The 14,983-nt window shown below is 35.0% G+C and overlaps 1 protein-coding gene across 5 annotated transcripts in view; it reads left to right on the top strand.

Annotated features, from left to right (window-relative positions):
• Window positions 1-316: 316 nt before the first annotated feature.
• Window positions 317-14,983, top strand: part of LOC138325014 (orexin receptor type 2-like) — a 66,668-nt gene continuing 52,001 nt past the window's right edge. For 2 of the 5 annotated variants that reach the window (XM_069270348.1, XM_069270346.1), the window contains exon 1: window positions 319-1,014. In XM_069270348.1, the coding sequence (XP_069126449.1) occupies window positions 652-1,014 (363 nt within the window). In that variant the 5' untranslated portion in view covers window positions 319-651. Of the gene's footprint in view, window positions 1,015-14,983 lie in introns of all 5 variants that reach the window. The other 3 variants (XM_069270345.1, XM_069270347.1, XR_011208712.1) reach the window with 2 other exon arrangements.

The following is a 14,983-nucleotide window of genomic DNA, read 5'->3' as shown; positions in this document are numbered from 1 at the left end:
TGGAAGTCGATTTCAAATCAATTTGAATTCAGTTAATGCCGTACAAAGGTCTGTGCATATTGCTGTAGCGTTTGGAAGATAGAGAAATATAACAAAGGTCAGTGCATCATTAGTAACTAATACCTAAGAGGACAACTATGCTCTGCATGTTCGTTATAGAATGCTCTATATATCGTTGTAGACGGTGACCAATTGTCACGCTGCTCCAGCTGTCGACAGTTCTTACACTGTACGGTGCAACACACATCATAACACATTGGAACCTTGACGTATAAAGTTTAATAAAATCAATAAAGTAATCCATGTTCAAAAGTTGTTAACATCTTAATTGATAGTTTCTACCAACCTTGAGCCACTGCGGTCGTGTTTGGCCGTATAAATCATTGTTCTGTACATCTGTCAGTCATATTCGATGTATATCAGCCAGTGTACGATTGCGGCTGCTGTTCAGTAAACTACCACACACTGGAGTAACGCTGGCCGCCTCTCCGCAAATAGGAACGCTCTACTGCGGAGCATATCAACTTTCGTATTAAATATGTACTACAATTCAACATGTCGTATTTTGACGAATTAACTTTATTATACGTTCTGAAGTACAAAATGTTTGTCAATATGACCAGTTAGTCAGACTGAAACCAGCAGTTCGACATGGCTACCTCAAACAACAGCCAGGTGTACCTTGGCAATGAGACGTACTCCCAATATGACGGCATGAGTCCAGAGGAATGGCATGCCAGTGTCCGAGAATACATCTTCCCAGACGCTTACGAATGGGTGTTTGTGGCCCTGTATGTCATTGTGTTTACTGTTGGTCTCGGAGGAAACTTCGTTGTTTGTTATGCCGTATGGAAGAATCAGCACCTTCGGACCGTCACCAATTATTTCCTAGTAAATTTGGCTTGTGCTGACTTCCTCGTTATCCTCGTATGTCTACCTTTCACCCTGGTACAGGACATAGCTCAGTCATGGCTGTTCGGACTCGCCATGTGTAAACTAGTCATATATTTACAGGTAAGTCAACAAATCATTTTAACACTTACTAGACTAAAATCACGATTGATATGGTAAGGATTTTTATGTCGATTCATTTATGTCATTTCGCTTTTTATCATTCTGATATTTGCTTTAATTTTTTTATATTATTCATTTTCAAGCTTTAAAAAGAATCAAAATACTATTCAGAAACGGTTTTGTTTGGTTTATTACCAATATGAGGCCGAATAAACTTCTCATATTGTATTCACACTATTTAAGGAAAATGCCCTTGATTACGAATCAATTAAGAAACACAAAAAGCTGGATAATCATCTTTGTAAAACAGAACGTCATTCCAATTTATAACTTACATTTCATGTTAGGAGAATTGTTTTTAATGTATTGATAGTAAACTTTACAAATTAAACAAAAACAATCATTTGTGCGTTCAATATTTTAGAAGTACAAAATATATAAAATAACAAATTATAAAGCATCGTTATAGCAAACGTTTTAGTATAAGTATTTACCTGTTCGATCCACTGGTCAATAGAGTTGATTGTCACAGAGAAATACCTACCATGAGGTTATAACGCCTTAGGGCGGTAGACCCACACCAAAGTGTTATATACAATGGCACTTGCTGTGTAATTTCAGTAAAACATGCTGTTGTATTCTCAGGTTAATTTTCAAGGTAAATAGTATCCTTTATTCAAGTTAAGAAATATTTCATTTCAGGTGAATTATATCCTATTCTTAATTACCTAAAGTTCCTTTTGATATGCCCAGGTTCATCCTTCCAATGTCCTATAAAGAAATGAATGTATGGCTCACACTTTACCATGTTTCAATATGTAATATTCTATAGCGTATATCAGATCACATAATATCCATTTGGGTTGTAGCTAGCAACATAGATGAACTTGTTCAAATAATCACTAACAAATTACAAAGCTGGTATTTTAAGAACAATAACATTCTGCCGATAAAAAATACCTAGTTACAGTAACTAGAAATGGATGATATATTAATTATAGTTACTATACCTGCTTTAATTGTAATTACAGTAATACTTAAATGTAGTTACAGCAACACTTTAATTGTAGTTACAGTAACACTTTAATTGTAGTTACAGTAACACTTTAATTGTAGTTACAGTAACACTTTAATTGTAGTTACAGTAACACTTTAATTGTAGTTACAGTAACACTTTAATTGTAGTTACAGTAATACTTTAAATGTAGTTACAGTAACACTTTAATTGTAGTTACAGTAACACTTTAATTGTAGTTACAGTAACACTTTAATTGTAGTTACAGTAACACTTTAATTGTAGTTACAGTAACATAGTTTACTTTAATAAAGTTACAGTAACACTTTAATTGTAGTTACAGTAACAACTTTAATTGTAGTTACAGTAACACTTTAATTGTAGTTACAGTAACACTTTAATTGTAGTTACAGTAACACTTTAATTGTAGTTACAGTAACACTTTAATTGTTAATTGTAGTTACAGTAACACTTTAATTGTAGTTACAGTAACACTTTAATTGTAGTTACAGTAACACTTTAATTGTAGTTACAGTAACACTTTAATTGTAGTTACAGTAACACTTTAATTGTTAATTGTAGTTACAGTAACACTTTAATTGTAGTTACAGTAACACTTTAATTGTAGTTACAGTAACACTTTAATTGTAGTTACAGTAACACTTTAATTGTAGTTACAGTAACACTTTAATTGTAGTTAGTTACAGTAACTTTAATTGTAGTACAGTAACACTTTACAGTAACACTTAATTGTAGTTACGTACTATGTAGTACAGTAACAATTGTAGTTACGTTTTAATTGTAGTTACAGTAACACTTTAATTGTAGTTACAGTAACACTTTAATGTAGTTACAGTAACACTTTAATTGTTAATTGTAGTTACAGTAACACTTTAATTGTAGTTACAGTAACACTTTAATTGTAGTTACAGTAACACTTTAATTGTAGTTACAGTAACACTTTAATTGTAGTTACAGTAACACTTTAATTGTAGTTACAGTAACACTTTAATTGTAGTTACAGTAACACTTTAATTGTAGTTACAGTAACACTTTAATTGTAGTTACGGTAACACTTTAATTGTAGTTACAGTAACACTTTAATTGTAGTTACAGTAACACTTTAATTGTAGTTACAGTAACACTTTAATTGTAGTTACAGTAATACTTTAATTGTAGTTACAATACCTACTTTACATTTGTGACACTCTTACCATCTGATTCAATGTGAATTATCCGTACCGTTGTTGAAAACGTTTAGTTGTCATTAGTTGGTGTGCTCGATCAACGTTGAATTCGTCAACAGTGACTTGTATTTATAACTTTATAATCTGGGTCAGTTTGCAATACAATAAGAACGGCTGACGTGTACGACTCATGACATTTAGAATCAATTTAGATTCAAGATACAACATGCCATTCTGAAAATTGATATTGTTTACAACAAGATCGCGCTTTCATTCATTTTCTACATTCTCCAGTATAAAAAGCAAATTAACTGTTTATGTACAGTGCATCTCATCTATAATATATTATACTCGAGTGTTATCTTATCCGTTAGACTTATGCAAAACATCTGTGCAACTTGGCAAACATTTATTTATTATATGTCAATTCAGAAGCCAAATATATATCTTTATGAAAACATAACATGGTGACCCTCTACTCTTCCCGGTATACACACAGTAATCATTACTAAACACAACATCAGTATGAGTTGTATTCCCAGTCTATACCCAGTAATCATTACTCATCATTACATGGGTATTTTTGTATCCCTATCCTATACTCAGTTACACCATTATACTGCGCCAGCTATCTGTTGCGTGCCCTCTGCTATCTCCTTAGCGCCTATTTGTGTTTAAATTAGACAAACGCGTGGTTTTAAATGTTTAGTGCGAATTAAAAATCGCTAAGGGACAGATACAGATATCTCTTTCATACACTAATCATCTGTGAATGACGAACGTCATGGACACGATTCCCTGATAACTCCCCGGGATCTACCGATAGGAAATAGATAAAGAGTTACCTCCTTTGGGGGTCAGGGCAGAAATGACTGTTAAAGAGCATCCTGGATGAAATATATTTTCTCAATTTTGTATTTCATCACAAATGTATTACAGATATTTCGTGAAATCTCAACATACAGTAGTAAGAGGGAAGTTTAAAGAGTACATCAGGTGCGGTGTAGCTGTGAATCGGGAAAAAACGGGGACATTTTTCGGAGGGGAGTGGGGGGTGACAAGAATATATAATGCAATCTAATTTTCTAAGAACTATACGTTTGCCATTTTCGTACATTTGTTTTCATAAATCATTTCAATATTATTATGTTTAGTTATATTTTAGTGCCATGAGCACGATGAAAATAGAAAAATGTGTTTTGAAATGTAGTGTAGCCATATTCTGATACTCAAACAAGTTGCCATCAATACCATACAGATAAATCTTATGCACAAATGAAATTTACTAGTCCTTACACTTTGCATGCATAAAGTTGACACCAAGAAAAGGAGTATGATAAAAAGAGGAATATCAAAGTACAAAATTAACAATAATATTCTCTCATCTCTACACAACAAGTTGTGAAGCGTTGATAAATGGTACAAAGGTCATCCCCATTTAAATCTTGGAAGTCTCTATAACTGCATTGTATCATAGTTTTGTTGCTATAATAATCCGACGTCTGTACCGAGTTCTGTTCCAGGTCGGAAGTGAAATTTGAATCCCTACCGGAAGTAGACAGATGTAGTCTCAATTGTTTACATAAATGTATCTATATACAGGCGTACCACTGTTTGGCCCTTCTAAATCATAGAACAGTGCATTCCTTTGTCTACAATGCACAATACATACGTCAGCACGCTTTTCAACCTAATTTAGTTGATGTGTAACTAAATCTGTTGGCTCTCTTGTTTATACATTATGCAATATATGACAATATTTATCTATAATATTGCTATCAGTTATTTATCATTTAAACACAATAAACAAAAATTGATCCAGATACATCAGGACAGGAAGATATTGATTAACGTATAGACTATCACTATGTTGGTTTTAACTCCTCACATCTGTATGTAAGACACTTCTCACAATTCACGACCGAAGACTTCCCTCATGTAATAAGAATAGATAGCATGTATCTAGCCTATATACATACAAATACATCATTTTATCATTTGTAATGCTTCATGTTTTTTTATTTAATCCCAAAGGAACACGGCGAAAGATGTCTACATCTTCTAAAGGTTTGTGTTGTGATGCGTTTTTGGAAGATGTATCAGGCCTCGATTTCTCGGGGAAAAAAATGCAGACTTAAGTCGAAACTTAAGTTTTTCTCCTTAAGTAACTTATATGAAAATTTATGACTCAAGTCAGTTTTTAACTTAAGTTTGTTTGGCGAATTCAGGCCCAGAACATATCCCTTAAATCAATAAATCAATGGTCCCTTGCACCGTCCCGTGGTTATCGACTCCCTATTCACTTATACATAATGTAAGTTTACTAAAAATACAAATAGTATAATAATTATAGTCCTACCATGACCGTCGATATCTTGTATGATAGTGAACATACAAACACCGGTTTGATAATTATAGCCCTATGGACACCAACTGAGCAGTAAGGTTAAACCAAATACAAAAATGTATACATTCTCTGTTGCTATTTTGCTATAACATTAGAGAACGAAGATTGAATAGTTTGTATCGTTTGTCTAATGGCCCCTTTGGTTGTCAAGTACAGTTTCAACATTCCTCCAACGACTTTCTTCATAGATATGACCATATGGCACATATTACCAAAACTGCAACCAGCGTATTCAGTACGTACGGGTAGTACCTGATGCCATGAACAAATAAGAACAATATAGATATGCACTTGTTATCACTGTTGATAATTATTTTCTGTCCTCCGATTCTTTGACGTGCCTTTGTCTTTAGCGTTGATTAGAACGCGAGTCCAGCGCCGATAACATAAAAAGGTCGTTTCAGCTTCGTTTCAGACGACTGGGGCCATTCATGGACTAGACCCGGACTGAGGCCATTCAGGGGACAGACGACTGTGACCATTACTGAGGCCATTCAGGGGACAGACGACTGTGACCATTAAGGGGGCATACGACCGGGGCCATGTAGGGGACAGACGACTGATGCCATTCAGCAGACAGACGACTGACACCATTCACGGACCAGACGACCGATGCCATTCAGAGGACAGACGATTGAGCTCATTCAAGAGACAGGCGACTGGGTCCATTCAGGGTACAGACGACTGCGTCCATTTAGGGGACATATGACCGATGCCATTCAGGGGACAGACGACTGAGCTCATTCAAGAGACAGGCGACCGGGGCCATTCAGGGGACAGACGACTGAAGCCATTCAAGGGACAGACGAGTGGGCCATTCAGGGGACATACGAATTGAGCCATTCAGGGGACATACGACTGAGGCCATTCAGGAGACAGACGACTGAGACAATTCAGAGGACAGAAAACTGAAGCCGTATAAGGGACAGACGACTGAGATCATTCAGGGGACAGGCGACAGGGGCTATTTGGGGACAGACTACTTAGGCCATTCAAGGGACAGACGACTGAGGCCATTCAGGGGACAGACAACTTAGGCGACCGGTGACATACTGTAACAATGTAGAAATGCTGTGCAAGACTCAACTATTTAAATCCAGAAAGATTTGACAACTAGGTGATTGTAAAATACAATGATATCTACTTTACGTCATATATCGTATAACACGGTAGCCTACTGTCGAATTAACCAGTAAAGACAGTACATGGAGCACTGTGATTTAATAGTAAATAATAAGCCTGCGGCAGTGGGGAATCAAAACTCTCTTTCTGATATATCATAACAGAATCAGTAGAGATTGGTTTGCTGTTTTTCCTTAACACGTTAGGTCATGTAAAGCCGACCTACCATGTATGTGGATACAAGTGCTGAACACATCTGTCGTTTGTTTGGTGTAAATATGTTTGAAATCTAAATTCCAATAGCCATTACTAAAAATGATAGAATTTTGAACTGAAAAAAATTAAGTGCATTTGGTTTGATATCTTCCATCGTAGTAATAGCGTGTTCGAGCTTTGGAGGCTCTCGACCGTTGCAGACCGGTTTCGTAATATTTCATATATCACCGAAATTGATCGACAAAATTACCTGATAACGAAAAAAGAGTGTATTGAAATGGACGCAATTTCAATTGTCACATTAAATGATTCTTTGTTGGGAAATGATGGAAGGAAAAAAATGAAACTCAACATATTATCATCATTATAAGGAAAGAACATACATCGGTTACAACAATTCTTATTTTCTGTGTTGTGCTGTAACAATAACATATCGCCTACCCTTACTGAAATAACTTAATTGTATAGATATATATGCCGTTCCTTATCCTGCCTTAGATGTGTGTCAGACCCCCGTCCTGTCCGGTGAACACTTTAAGTACATTGTACCTGTTAAATGGTACCGGATACCGACTTCGATCTGCACCTCTCTAGATAACATCGGTAGGATGCCAACAAACTTATATTCAGGGATAGTTCTGATAAATGTTTAATGATATCGCAGCGTTTGACATCCAACAGTGACTAAATTTAGCCGACATATGCTGTCGGTAATAGCGTGATATAGGGCAGTCCGGTGGACAGTTGTGCCCAGAATGGATCACAGGGGGGCAGTTCAATGAAAATGGATGTTGTCCTGCATTTTTTGTATTCGGTGGATGGACTGATGAATATACCTAACAGTCATATGGGGATTATTTCAGAAAATACGAGATTTTTGTTTTAAAGACTAGCAAATATCCTGATATTTAAAAACAAATTCAAATCCCTTATTTTCTGAAAAAACACATGACTCTTAGGTACATTTAATGTATCTGTTTTACATGTATAGACAAGTAAGCATCCCTATTTTTTAATATTTTTTCAAATCTCGTATTTTCTGAATTCGACTGTTAGGTATATTCGTCAGTCCATCCACCAAATACAACAAAAGTATGACAACAGCCATTTTCATTGAACTGACCCCCTGTGGAATGGACCGTCTCTATACTCACCACTGGCACATAAACAACGTATTCAGACTATAAAACATTATTAGTCTTATTCATATTTACATTTCATAAAGTAGAACCCATTTTGGTGTGTACTTTATGTGTTGAAACAAATAATTCAATATTTAGGAATATGCCTATCAGCTAAAATTAGTTGTATGCTGTTACTTCATGATATCAAACAAAAATGCAAATTGCAAGAACAAAGATTTCATGATAGCATATGAATGTTTATTTTTTTTTAAATAATAAAGGACTGTTACATTGCAATTATTGGAGATATATTTATAACCATAGAGATATAGAGGAAGAATTTCATTTTATTTTAATTTGTCCGTTTTATAGTGACATAAGACAACGATTGATAAAATAATATAACTATCGAAAACCTTCAATATTTAGATTAGTACATTTACTTAGCTTTACAGACAACTGTCCAATTTAGGGAAATATCAATATCTTGTTTAAAAATGCAGCGATGGAAAATAATGACTCATCTTTATTTTATTTAATATTTCATTATTATATGGCCATTTAGGTTTAAATTATAGTCGTTATTTGATCTTAGCGCAAAACTATCCACGATGAACTATTCTTAATCTGATGTGCTTATAAATTGTGTGCTAATAAATTGTTATTAGTATTTACATTATGACAAAATATTGTTTGGCACTGGCTAGTGAACATTCGAATTTCCCACTTCACCTTTTAGTCTGAACAGCCAAGGTCAATATAATAAAAAATAGTTCCTATCAAAATTCGAAAAGACAACAAAATTCAGTGCTTTTTAAAAACTTTTTAGTTTCCTATTGATATTTAAATTATTTTTTATAGTTTCCTAACCAAAGTGGATCATTCAATTACAATAGAAAGTTTCCCGCGCGGACAAGCTTGGTGTCGGTAATCAGGACCCACATTCATGTATAGTATAAAGGAATTACGACACCAAGTATAGACTGCATTTATTGGCTCATAATACAGATCGTAATTATCATTGAAGTAATTGGAGTCGGTATGGCAAAATTTTGAATGTAATGAAGCAACCACTGATATTCTAACTTTTAGAACGTTTTGCATTGTAACATTGATATTACTCTATTCCATGTCGGAGTTTGAGAAAAATGGCATGTGTTTTTGAATGGATCGGATAATGAGAAATGTTCCAAACACTTAATGACTGCCATAGTGTACAGTGGATTCCAAGCTCGTTTTCCTGTTTGTTCATGTTGGCAGTATTACAATTCCGCAGTTTAATTTGCTGCGTCTGTCGAAAGTAAATGGACCACTTTAAAAAATCAACACAAGCACATCAGCGTGTGTCAGTAAGCATCCTGAGTTAAGTACATATCTACAGGTGTATTTGATGCACTGTGAGATAACAACGATACACTAATACCCTTCAGTAATGATAGTGAATTCTTACGCTCCATAAGTTAGTAGGTACGTACTACCCGCCCCAGTATGTTGACTCTTGAGTCTGCAATATGTAAATGGCTTCTATTCCAGCAGTGCGTTGGAAGTATGTCGCCCCCCCCCCTCCCCCATAAAAAACATCTTAGTTCTAAACAAATCAATATTATAGTCATGAATACTAAATGCATGAATGTAAACTTTAAAGTTATATGTGCCGTAATTTTCATTCTCACGAATCAAGATAAGATTATAATATGTTATTCATCACCAAAATATTTTAACATTTTGAAAATTACAGCACTTTCAATGCTTTATTTTTATTAAGTACAACTAAGCGCAAAATGATTATGAGTAGTACTGCCAAAAATCATTATATGTGCGTCTATAGTGAAGTGAAATGAGTACTTACGGTCAGACCATGCAGCCAAATTTAGAACTAAACTTTCATTTCACATTTTTACAGTGTTATTAGTAATATTAGTAAAGTGATTTTGAGGGAATGTTTTCATCTTAACATGCATAAGGCATAAAAACAATAATTTTACAATACATAATTTCTGTGATGTTACTAACGTTTATAAGCCATCTCAAGCCATTTGAATTCTTATTCATCAAAATTTATGGTTTTAAATAGATTAATGAAGAAAAATTAAATGTCAAAATATCGCCCAGTTAGGGCACATACATGTATAACTTTAACTAAGTTAGTATATCGCTTAGATAACCTGTCTGTTAAACATTATTTAACATATATATACAATGACCGATAAAAGCATTTCTTTAAAAAAAAACCACATCAAAGTCGACTATAATTCCGTTACTTGTTACAATGCCGACAGCTGTCCGTTTGTGGAAAATCAAAACGTAAATAACATATAATATCGTTTCGTCTGACCTGTAACTAACACTTGTGACTGATCACGGAGGCAATGCTATTGCTTTCATTCTATTGAATCGACTCACATAATCATATTATGTGTTTAAACAGCTTACACATATTTTAGAACTAACACAAAAGCATTATAACAATTCAGATTCATCTGACATGGAGAATATATGTGAGCATCTTCCCAGTTCAAGACGATTAGGAAAGATTTTCGTTATTCGCATTTTTTGCATGGCCTGATTATTGTTCTGCTGGACCTAATCGTATATAACATATGACTCGTCCTTGATATACTGTTAAGGTTATTATTTTTGGCGTAATCAGATTTTAGCGCAAACTTCATTTTAATAACGTTAGAGCATTTACGTAGTCGCTTCATATTTTAACGTCAGGTTTCTTGCGCATTATATGGAATTTTCTGTTGTAAGATAAAACGGCATTACCATCTTGTACTTATTTCTTTTTATGTTTCAAATTTTGACCATGAACGTTTCTTAACATGCACCAATAATGAAAAAGTCTCTAATAAGTGTTCCTCTCCTATCATACAACTCATCAACATTGTGGTACGCTTATACATACTTACGTTGTAGGATAACAAAACTAAATAAACATCGTTAAAAGTCAACTTGTGTAGTAGGTGCTATGTGATCAGATAAAATGTTTGGTATAACCTAACGTCTTGACCTTAGCTTTGGTAATCTTGTACGGTATCCCGACTTTAATCACAAATCCCTTGTGTATTCAGAGTGGCTACGGTGTCTTCGCCTAAAAGGTGTGTGAAACCTCAGAAACTGTTATAAACTGTTACTTGAACGTCTTGATTATAATTTGTGTCCTATTCACTTACCCTTTCAATAACCTTTATTCCCTGTTTCCTCTTATCGTTAAAGACCATGCGGACATAACCTGTTCATTAAAATTGATACTCGGCTAGACTAGAGAATATCATCTCAGATTCGATATAGAAATGTCTGGCTCGAACAGTCAAATAAAGCGTTACATACACGTATATAACTAATCATAATTCATTGTCATTTTATAGTCGGATTAAAATTTACTTCTTCTTATAAATGGATTAAAATTTACATATGTAAAAAGCAGTGTATAAACGTTTACAATATTAAATAATTTCCTCTCGACACAATTCCCTTAGTATGTGTTGTAGATACTGATTATTGATATACATGTAATTTACAACCCGCTTCTGTTATACTTGTTATTCCTATATGATATTCATCCATCCAAGCGTGGAAAAAAACAAGTATCCACTGACCTTTATTTAGAAAGTCGACTATCGACCGTACATTTGGCGTGCAATATTATGACAAATTTTGAGAGCTACGTAAGTCAGAACTTTCTCTTTTCATCAGATTCTTTGATCACATTACCTGGTCACAAGTATTTCTTTATTCAGCTCATTACAGAACAGTTCGGTACACGGGACCCACCCTTGACAACAAGTATTTTTTACTGTGAAACACAATTTAAAGATTAAGCAAAGCATTATATATTAGTATTTCTGTTACCTTTTACGAAGTTAAATGCCCTACTATGTATATTTGTTGGTAAATATCGATTGTGTTTAATTTCCATTGCCCTATGAAAACAAAGTCGAGTTTGGACTAAGATGACTGTAGAATACATGACATTTACGAGACAGGCTGCATGTCATTCGAACAAAATAAGGTTAATAGTTTTGCCCGAAGATATAATCAACTTCAGAAACAAATCGTGTAGGTCGTTGAATCCTCAAACAAACGTTTACTGACCGATTCACAAAAACAATTACAATGTTCTCTCAGCTTTAAATTATACTGTTTGGATTCACAAATATCATTATGTTGTAACCAGTAGCAGTAAATAGCTATTGACCTAGCCTTAGTTTCTGGTCAGTTTTTTTGGTGGTGATTAGTAACAGGGGACACCAACCCTGGTAGTGTTAGCTCCACGATGGCCTGGTCTGTATAGAAGACGGCTATCCATCCCTCAACTGAACTAGCCTAAAGCTGTCAACCGACATTCGCAAACAGTAACCTGCCATTACCCGGACATTTGATTGTTCACGTGATGCGATTATACGGTTATATCAATTATTTACAGATATACATTTGGTGGATGCTTTGTAATCGTCTAAAACAAAATAAAATGCATTGATTTTATGACAATGTTTTCAAATCGCAAGGTCATTCTGAACTTTCGGGCGAGGCCATTGTTTTGATATCAAGCCTAGCCCAGATCCGATATATATCTTTGTATTCGGGAATCCTATGGTCGCTTTCTACAGTGTTTATAGGAGACACACATTCAGATGTGATTATAATTGTAAATGTTGTTACACGACATAATTCAATTCAACAAATTGTTACCATCCTTGGAGCTAGATGAAGTTGATTATATTTCAATATGATTTGTATTGATATGGATATATTAGATTGAACATCACATTGTCGATGTCTTTGTGATGATTGGCGTCAATCACTTGTGGCGTTAGAGATGGAAATGACTGATGTCATATATACATGTTTTCTACATTCCCTACGTGATCACGTTGCCAAGTTCCTACCAATATCTTTGAGTGTGATTTTAGGACAGACTATCGGTAGATAAGGGAGATACGCGTATGTTGGTTCTAAAGTACGACTTGGTATCTCGTGCATCATTCGATCGTCTGAGGCGGAAATGTTTTTATGGGGTTACAATGCATAAACATAATGATCCTCCGTTTCCTGCGGAATAGGAACTGTTGGTATTGTTCTGCTGGCTCTATAATAAATATGTGCTATCCTAATGGTTGTGTGATATGTCCTAGCTCTGCATGGATCTGGAAGAGTATGATCAACAAGCTGTTAACATCCCATCACCTTATTCCGGTCACCGGAAATAGAACGTTTCATGACAATGCTCTCCAGTTCTGGAGGTTCTGTTAACGGGTCAATGTCAACCGTGTTATTTATTTTCGAGGCCAATGAGCCTGATTTTGCCTGATCAGAAACATAGTATTTATTTGTCTGGTAATCGTTAAAGATTGTCGCTTGGCTGAAAAGGTTTATGGTTGATGTTCTGATGACCTTCCGTCGATACAAGTCATGCCATGATTCCTGTGGTTTTTAAGATAGTACATGGCTGAAGAGCTCGTCATTCGGTTTTCTGGTAACACTTGATGTTTGGAATTCGGTCGTTATAAATATGTCGCACAGTCAGGGTTCATAGTTGTTCAGTGTCTATTGGCTGTGAAATATATTGACCGTCCAGAAGAAGTCTGAATATTTGATCACTTCATTGCGTGACACTGTCCACGAGTCCTGTACTACCAGATGTATGATGTGACCAGTATGCTACAATTTCTTGACAATGAAGTCATCAGTTTAAAAGTACAATGGAGTCACTGACATTATCATCACAAACAATGATATCACAATGGAGTCACTGACATCATCATCACAAGAGTCACTGACATTATTAACACAAACAATGATATCACAATGGAGTCACTGACATTATCATCACAAACAATGATATCACAATGGAGTCACTGACATCATCATCACAAGAGTCACTGACATTATTAACACAAACAATGATAACTCAATGGAGTCACTGACATTATCATTAGAAACAGTGATGACTCAATGGAGTCACTGACATAAGTAACACAAACAATAATATCACAATGGAGTCACTGACATCATCATCACAAGAGTCACTAACATTATTAACACAAACAATGATAACTCAATGGAGTCACTGACATTATCATTAGAAACAGTGATGACTCAATGGAGTCACTGACATAAGTAACACAAACAATAATATCACAATGGAGTCACTGACATTATCATCACCAACAAAAATAATAGTCTTATAGATATCTGTTGTTCGTTTATTTCATGTCAAATGCAACATGCATTAAATGCATTATATAAGGTCCCCCTCCCCCAACACAATTTTACAATACCGTTTTCACCTGCCTTTGTTTATCTATAATACCATATCAGGTTATGTTGTTACATGCCACATGTCAACAGCTCCCTAAAACAATGAGTGTAAATAAAACTTCCCCATTGCCTAGTGACCCTTTATGGCCAACCTGGGTGTAAAGGGTCATGTCAAATGAGCCGTACTAGGCCTGGCCAGTCATGCATGCCAACTCGACTAAGCTAGATTGCTCTTAGCTAGGGGTTTCGGCAATCTGAACGCTATCGAACTAGCATACCTATACTACATTTAGCACTACTCCACTCTTAGTCAAAGCTTGACAGTCATAGCTAAATGCGTGTCCATTGTAAAATATGACTGAGAAATAAGTGTCTATCTGTCGCATGCGCTAAACACTCTAGAACGTATATATTCCTTTTCATTGGTAATGTATAGAAGCGTCCTATCGTTTTTATATAACTATAAACGCACTTCCGTATTAATATTGACGTTGAAAACGAGAATCAATTTGCGCTTGTAACGAATGGAAAGCACTGGTATATGTAACCCATTACAAGGAAATAACTCAATTTTCTAGATTGATACAAATAAAACATACAATACTTACACAGTATTCATAATAATGATGAGTGC

Source organism: Argopecten irradians, chromosome 6 (genome assembly GCF_041381155.1).
Source record: "Argopecten irradians isolate NY chromosome 6, Ai_NY, whole genome shotgun sequence".
NCBI lineage: Eukaryota > Metazoa > Mollusca > Bivalvia > Pectinida > Pectinidae > Argopecten > Argopecten irradians.
The sequence above is the reverse complement of the archived record's forward strand: the minus strand, read 5'-3'. Positions and strand labels throughout refer to the sequence as shown.